At 37.7% G+C, this 8875-nt stretch overlaps 1 protein-coding gene across 8 annotated transcripts in view; it reads right to left on the bottom strand.

Moving 5' to 3' along the window:
* Positions 1-7160: 7160 nt before the first annotated feature.
* LOC129769279 (uncharacterized) overlaps positions 7161-8875 on the bottom strand; it is an 87846-nt gene continuing 86131 nt past the window's right edge. For 7 of the 8 annotated variants that reach the window (XM_055771410.1, XM_055771408.1, XM_055771411.1 and 4 more), the window contains exons 7-8: positions 8045-8141; positions 7162-7975 (exon numbers count right to left, since the gene is read on the bottom strand). In XM_055771410.1, coding sequence (XP_055627385.1) covers positions 7822-7975; positions 8045-8141 — 251 coding nt within the window. In that variant the 3' untranslated portion in view covers positions 7162-7821. Of the gene's footprint in view, positions 7976-8044; positions 8142-8875 lie in introns of all 8 variants that reach the window. The other variant, XM_055771415.1, reaches the window with a different exon arrangement.

Raw genomic sequence — 8875 nt, 5'->3', positions numbered from 1 at the left:
GAAATCAAGTAGAAACCAACAGAATACCAGTCAGGTAAACACGGTAACAATTCAAATTCCTAAGATGACACTTATCGAGAAAGAAAAACTTATAAGTTAAATCAGATCAGGATTCATTCGTCACATGAACTCCAATTATTTTATTCTCAAATTGAAATGTTTAACCAATAAAATTGATTCACAACTAAAAGCGACGACAGAAGGTAAAATCGAACAATCAGCTGAAACCATACTCGAAACAATTAATTCAGAAATTAACAATATAATCATTTTAGGGGATAAAATGGCTCACACGTTCACTTATCTTCCAATTAATTATGGATATTGCCAGAGACTTGATAACTTTGCAGAACAATATTACGAGTATTAGACCAACCGAAACCAAAAAAATATTATCAAAATTTCTGATTAAAGAAAATGTAGACATTGCAATACTTTCTGAAATTTGGTTGAAACCGGATGAAATAGTGAATAATACAGGATATAAGCTCCCGAAGAAATGCCGTGAAGAAGGATATGGAGGAGTAGATTTTCTCATTAAAATTGATATTATGTTTGAAGAAATAAAATCATCTCAAATTAAACCGTTAGAAATAATTGCTGTAAAAACCCTAAATACCAAAAATAAAATATTGTAAAAGTATAAAAGCAGTATTAGAGTATAAAAGAAGCTAAATGTAAAAGCTAAATATGAATCGACCAACTCTACACAAAAACCCAAACATTGGTGGAATAAAGAACACTTTATAATATAAAACAAAATCATCTTATTGAATATATTATATGAACAACCTAACAATGTATAACTTCCTAAATTTCAAAAAATCGAGATCAAAACTGAAATCACTAATATGAAAACACTGCAAGAGAAGCTTTCATAACCTAATTGCAGAAATCAATCCCGCGACCATAATTAAACAATCTTGGGATATTGTGAAAAGATTAAATGGAAATTGCCTTAAAAAGAAAAAAAAAACATCAATCGAATACACACATTTACTCGCTGATCTTTGTTCGGTAAACTCGATTATCACAGAACCTGATCAAAATCTAAGAATTTCCCCCAACATAATTGGAATTAAAAAGTCAGCTTCTAAGATGATAATAATAACAATAGCAAATTAAATTATAAAGGAAACCTCGTCTTCTTCCTGCAGACGATTCCTTTAGGGTCCGATAGATCAATACGTGGGAACAGCTTCTTTAACGATGTCTTTCTCTGCTTCGTCATTATCGTCACCGGACGACCACTTCCGACCTTCCGCTCTACGTCCAGGGATTGCATTTATATTTTAAATTTGTGTTTTGTCGCTTAATATTAAGGCTGGAAAATATACAAATACTAATACCAGCTTATTGAAAATGTTTTTTTTTTCATTTCTGACCATTCTGTATTAAGGTCTGGTCTGAAAAATAAGAAAAATCGTTTTTTTTTTTGCATTTTTGGAAAGCGTGTGCCCTCAGTTATGTTCTCCAAGAAGGATTTTTCGATATTTGAATTCCTTGAAAAGTTACAGCCAAAAGTATGAGGTCACCTCAAGAGATATAATATTGCTGTAGGAAATTTTGAACGCGTTTTCCTCGAAACCATTTTTTTTTCAGTTGGTGGTATCGATATCTCAGGATCTAGCGGTTATTTCGACTTTCATTTTTTTCGACTTTTTATGAGCTTCTAATCAGCGTTTTTTCATAGAAAATAACACATTTTAAACAAAAATGGCCGTCATTTTGACAATTTATCGAATTATTAAAAATACTATCTAATGCTTTAGGTATTGTCCTAAAGATTCAAAATATTCATTGGAATTTGTTTTGCGACACCTCGTTGCTTCAGAATCGATACCACCAGCAAGGTACCGAAAAATGGAAAATACATCTATTTGAAGATCTAAATCTGATATCTAAAAAAATCACGTAAATTCATTATTTTTCGACCTTTCAGATAAGGCAGGGGTTTTCAAACGGTGCTCCGCGGGAAATTTGTGCTCCGAGAAGTTATAGCAAATGCTCCCACTTGAAAACCCACCTTGGAAAAAAATAATCTTCAATTCAATTTCACTAGGAATATAGTGATTTATTTTGTTTTCTCTGGGTTAGAAGTCGTGTGACTGATACGCGTAACCAAAATAGAGTTGTCCTAAGTTGAGTAATGTCAATACAGATAGAATTTGTTTTATTGATGAAAACATGCCGGTGCTCCATCATATATTTTTGCTATAAAAAGTGCTCTGCCATAAAAAAAATCTGAAAACCCCTGAGATAAGGGGTTCCCTCTTAAAACTGTTTTATGGCCAATCTTTAGCTCCTGGGTGATGCTACAACTACTAACGTGCCGACCAACTTCGATTATTTCGATGGTTTTATCGACATATCCTACTGAGGAAATATTGGATTTCCTTTTCCCCAACCTGATATCTTTCTTTCTCATTCGGGATTATTTACCATTCGGAATTACTTTCGGAAAATTAGGATTTAGCACGAGTTTCTTGCGGGCTCAGCTTGCGGATAACATATTAATAAAGTTGAACTTTGTTTGAAGACATCTTTCACACGGTCGAGCAATATTCTTTTAAACTAAAAGACGAGTTGACAATTATAATAAATGCCAATGTCATACAATTTAATTACAGAATAATTCAGCAGTTCGCCAACTTAATTCTTTGCTTCAGACTAGCGAGCCATCTCATTAGTCTATCGCTATCGCTATCGCTATCCCAATATGTATTCTATCAAGTATAGGTATAACCTTCGTATTAAAGGTAATGGAGTTCAAGATCTGAGAATGTTAAAAGTACCAGATATATTTCTGGAATAGCAGAGTTTTTGAGAACAAATATAATTACAATAAAGACATGAGGAAATTTATGTGTATGAAGAGCTTGAGAAGTTTCTCAGAAGAATCGCATGCGACACGCACCTGGTCTCGTCTCAGATATTGGAAATGAGTTTTTTAAATTGGTCCATAGTGCTCACTTTATGTTCGCTCTGATTGGCCAACATGTATAACCATACATAAAAGACCAGAGGGTTAATGTCCGGAGAGCTGGGAGGGCACAAAGTCTTATCGAGAAAATCAGTCGAGAAGTACGCGGCGTTGATTTTCAAGTTTTTCTCGATAAAAACTAGTGGTAGATTCCCACGCCATATCCACGCAATATGATATTTTCCCACGAAAGTATCAGTTTGGCTCTGTCCAGCCTCTTCTTCGTTGTGGCCTCCGTTACCCCGTGTAACGGGTGTTAAATAAAAAATGAGAATTTTTTCAATCACATATAAAAAAAAAATTTTTTTCATCGATTTCAGTATTTTTTTATTAATAACATAATGTATTTTCTTCAAAAAAATGTCAGTGAATGTTTGAGTAAGGGCCGTGGTCTGCTGTTCGACGCAACTTTGTCGCGATGCTCTCACAAGAACGTTGTACGGCACTTACGTCCATGTTCCGGATACAATTGCGGATTCTTGTAGTCAGTTGCTTCGTGTCCTTGGCCCTCCAATTGTTTTTATACACTAGGGCACTGAGTGAGCCAAAGAAATCCTCTATTGGGCGGCACTGGGGCAAGTTTGTTGGGTTACGATCTTTCGGCACGAACGGTATCTTTTTCTCCTCAAGATACGCCAGCGTCTTCTTGGCGTAATGGGAAGACGCCTTGTCCGGTCCGGAAGACGTACTTCCCATCCGCGTGATGCTCGTTTAGGAACGGCAGCAGGATTTTATCGAGGCACTTTTCTCGATAGATTTGTTGGTTGATTGCCAGACCGCTCGGCTTAAACCAAGGCTTTGAAATGCCCCGGTCGGAAATGGCGATGTACAACATAACCTTTTTTTCAAACTTGTGCTTGAACTTGTATTTCACTTCAGGCGGTGTGGGCGACTTGTCACTGGAGTAGTAATTATCATTTCCTGGAATATGCGTTTTGGACAGCGGAAAATAGCTTTCGTCGTCCAGAACGAAAGACGTCCCGCGGTATTTTTTGGTCATCCACCGACACTGTGATTTAACCGTCTCAATCTGCTCCTCCGTGTACTCCGGCGACCTCGTCTGCTTCCTTGTTGTCAAACAGCTTCTTTAACGATGTCTTCCTCTGCTTCGTCATTATCGTCACCGGACGACCACTTCCGACCTTCCGCTCTACGTTCAGGGAACCCAGGATACGATATACCGTACTGACAGGTACATTTTCTTCCTTAAAATGTGCCACCGTGAACTTTTTTCCCTGCTGGAAATGCGTTTCCTAGAACCGTACAATGCGTTCGCGGAGCACGCGCTGTTTCGATATCATCTTTGCTTTGTCTAAATTCAAACTAGCAAAACCAAACACGCCTACTGTTTCTAGGGAACCCAAAGAGCAATTTTCTTGGAAAAAGAAAATTTTACGCTCTTTATTTGAGTTACTGAAAGGTATTGAAAAAATTCTCATTTTTTATTTAACACCCGTTACCTTGTGTTTCTTGTACGGCTTGTATCCCAGATCCTTCGTCGTGATGGTGTAGGCAGTCCCGATCGACACATCCAGGTCAGCTGCGATCTTCCGGATCGAGCGGTTCATTTTTCGACGAACTCGCTCCCTTAGCACCTTGATGGCTGTTGATGTCGTCGCCGAACGCGGCCGTCCAGATCTCGCACCGACGGATGGTGGAATAGATGAAATTCCGCTTCACCCCGTGGGATTCCCGCCGGAACATGTCACCGGGTCGCTCACCTCTGGCAAACAACTTTACTACGAAGTCCCGGTACTCCTTCATCGTGTGCGGTAAACAAACATCACATGACAGCAAGTCGACACTGTGCGCATCAACTAGCCTTTATATGAGGCTAAAGCTGACACTAATAACAATACACAGAATGCACATGGTGCGCACATACACAACGATGAAAAATTGTATTCGAACTTATTGAACTCTCTGTAAAATCCGAGTTTTGAAGGTCTCATTTTTTATACAATTATCGTCAAAATAAAACAAAAACAATACGAAGTTAACGTTTTAGCAGGACAATGCCGCTCTTCATCAATAAAAAAAACCTGTAAAAAAAGACCTTGAGCGTTACCACTACGCCAGATCGCCTCCACGGTTTTGAACGTTAATACCTCTTTGTCGGCTGAACGGAGTGGTATGATAATCACTTTATTCGAAAGATAAAATGTCCAAGAGTTGTATGATTGTTAATTATTGACCCAAAAACATGTTTTAATGGCTTAAAAAATGCTTTAAAAACAGGCAATTGAAATCACACAAAATTTGTATACGAGGTCTGTTCGAAAAGTATCACATCTTTCGAATTTACGAGGGTTGCGTATATTCGATTCTAGTTTTTTTTCTGAGGGATTATGTTGGTACTCATGTCTCTCACTTATGCTCACAAGTACGGCTTTTCTTACTCGTGTTTTAGTTCATCTTCGGTTTTGCCTATTGCTTACCTCTATAGAAATCCCTTCGTAGTGCTGAAGCAAAATCGGCTATGGCTATGGAAATTTATTTATTTATTTATCCAGTCTTTGCCAAAAAATTGTCGGACAGACTAAAATTCAACTATTAATCCTTATACTAAACACCTTTATAGTCATGTCAAATTGAAACAGAAAATACACATCATTAAATCGTTTGCAACAAACATCGAAAGGATTATTTTGTCCGTATAAAGTACGATGCACTGCCTACCGGAAGAAAACAACTTGTCTAGTTGATCTACCCGAAGCGTTGATTCGAAGCTTGCTCAAAAGTTCTGCACAGTCAAGATTGTTGCTAATAGGAGTGGCGGACAAAAAGGCATCGGTTCCGCCTGAGGGTTTTGTCATCAGGAATAATATCATGCTCTGGTTTCGTTCAGAACTCGACTGTTCTCCGTTTATTCAATTCACATAGTTTTATCAATTCTTACATTATTGTTTATTTATCCTAAGTTAGTAAGAGAAATAAACATAAACATAAACATAGAAGTTTGGTTTGTTTGGTGCGCGCTTGTTGTGTTTATTCGAGTATACGCGCACGGTCATAAAGTGGGTCAGTTTATTACGATCGCGTATGGTCGTGAAGTGGGTCAGTTTATTATGCTCGCGTATGGTCGTAAAGTATGTGCTGCGCGCTGCGCTGCAATTATGCGTCAGTATGATTGAAAAATAATCAACATGACTCACAGTCATTGTTCCGCCTTAATCAGTATGTCGATTGAAGCACTATTTTTGTATACCCACGGATTGCTTATATTCGATTTTAGTTGTTGATGTACTCGGGCTTCCGGCGCGCTTTGTGTCATTTACATCTTTTCAACCCTCCGAGAACATTTTGAGCATGAACTCCGATAAACGTTGTTTCGCTCCAAGGTAGGTTCACCAGATATCACAATCAACATTCGGAATGTGTTCGCGCACTTGTTTTTGTTTCTTACACAAAATTTAATACATATCCTTTGATCCGTTTTGCAATAGGCAAAAACTCGAAGATGAACCAAAACACGTGTAAGAAAAGCAGTTGTCAAAAATTCACTGAACATTCAAAATAGCCGTACTTGTCAGCATAAGTGAGAGACATGTGTACCAACAAAATACCACAAAAAAATCTAGAATAGAATATACGTTACCCACGTAAATCGGAAAGTCGCGATACTTTTTGAACAGACCTCGTATAAACGAGTACCCGCTAGGTAATCCACTCAGTTATGATTGCACAGGGGTTGATGTACGATCGTTGTAAGCTGTGTGTTTCTCCAACACAGATTTCAAAACGAATGACCACGGGGAAATCGGCAGTGCAAAATAGATGCAAGGTGCGGGTACTTTTGTACCCGCATGCATTTTTGCACACCGGAATGTGTGCGGATTTCAAAAGCGGTATAAACACGACGCATTGGCTTGATTATTCAAGACTCCATTGGAGATATCCCTTCATGTATTCGACTCACTGAACTTCCACGTATACCGTTTGGCACGTACGTACACTTGGAAAATGTAAAATCCATTGATCTTTTAGCCATTCTTCCGTTCACACATTTTGAAGGCCACGATAAATGAATGAGATGAATAAGGCATCATGCCATACGTCAGACTTGCAACGAAGAACGTAATCTATCAAAATGCATAAATTGACCTAAATTGGGATTCGCTCACAATTGAATTTGGAAATGGTTACATTCAATCACTGGTTTAATCACTAATTTAATCAATACTACAATGATCACTAAGGCAACGGACTTTCTACGTCAACCTTGCAGTTATAGCTTAGGTAAAACCCACCCGTAGTATTATCGTTGAGTTGAATGAGCAAAGGCCTCAACATGGCGTTAATGTCATCATGAGATTAGATAGAGAAACTATTCTATCTTCTTGAGTTTTGTCATTTAATTCGCATAACAGTTACAAAAATAACAAATTGAAACCCACTTGTGCTAACCGTTCTAAAGTAAACATTGTATCAATAAAAATGTCTTGTTGGTTTTATCGACGCTCGTGCTGACGTGTTGCTTGTAATTTTAGTATAGGTCATTGTAGTTTAACGAGAACGATTCTCTCTTATTTACATTAAAAAAAACATATCAACATATTTACAATTTTGTCTTTGCGCATTTCTATTGAATATCTTAAGTAATGCCGTATTTCCATTTTCTTTAACTTCCGAGGGCAAACCGAAAACTGAATAGTATGTGGGGAGAACACGTGAAACATATTTGAGAGAGTAAAGCCAAAACAATACATGATCTCTTCAGCTTATAGATTTCGTATGTTTCAATATTATAACTATTTGAGTCGAAAGTTGTGTGCCTTTGGAACTATTTCATTGTTCCACTGTTTACATATCTAATGTTCTTCTAGACGAGAAGAATTTTATCGTCCAATGTTGATTGGTTCATCAGCCATTCCCAGCTCTTCGGTGGCCGCTTTATTACCCTTCTTCTTTTTCGAGTACCACATGAAGGCCAATCCCGAGTAGAGGTTCGATAGGAATACGAACCATGCCAGATAGAAGCCGTAACCGTAACTATGGAAGAGAATGGTTAGATTGATTGAATATCTAGGAATGAATTAATGTGGTTTGCACATGTTCTACCTGTATTTCGCACCCTTCGGGAAGGTGTATGAAATGTTCTCTTTCTCGTACTCTACCGATGCTATCAGAACTTGGATGACGACGATGCTGGTGGCCGCTGCAATATGAAAAAAATATGTTTAAATTCCATAAAATATATGTACAGCAAAACAAATGAAATGGGTAAAGAAAATTATATTTTTCTAGATTTATGATGTTCAGCTTCTGAATGATAAGATCAATCATAAATATTTATGCCATGGCTAATTCTGGAATCTAAACAAACATCACGGGTACTAATCCCGTTGTCCTGTAAAAGTCATTGCAAGATACGCTGAACAACCTGTTCACTTAGGTTCTCAAGCAGGGTATTGCAATCTCTACAGAGAAATCCGAAGTGGTTGTTTTTTCTTTCACCTATTCGGCGAAACAATCAAGCATATTATGTTTAACAAATGTATGGGTGTATATTTTGATTCTAAATGTACCTGGTGAAGACACATTGCGTATCTGAAACAGAAATGCCAGCAAAAAATCAACTTTCTCCAAACAATAACCGGAACATGGTGGGGTGCCCTTCTAGGAAACCTCATTAGGCTGTGCAAAACAACGATATTATCAATATTATAACATGGCAGCTTTTGTTTCCGATCTGCTGTCAGGTCTCATATCCAACGAAAACAATATCGTTGCTTGCGTATAGTTATGGAGTGTATGCATTCGACACATATGATGAATCTTGGCAGGAATATCCCCGCTTACTCTTCGCTTCACAGAATCATCCTACATATTTCTCATCCGTTGCAGGACCATAAAGTCATTGGTGATTGATAACTTCGAAAAACTACTCAA

This window comes from Toxorhynchites rutilus, chromosome 2, assembly GCF_029784135.1.
Source record: "Toxorhynchites rutilus septentrionalis strain SRP chromosome 2, ASM2978413v1, whole genome shotgun sequence".
NCBI lineage: Eukaryota > Metazoa > Arthropoda > Insecta > Diptera > Culicidae > Toxorhynchites > Toxorhynchites rutilus.
The sequence above is the reverse complement of the archived record's forward strand: the minus strand, read 5'-3'. Positions and strand labels throughout refer to the sequence as shown.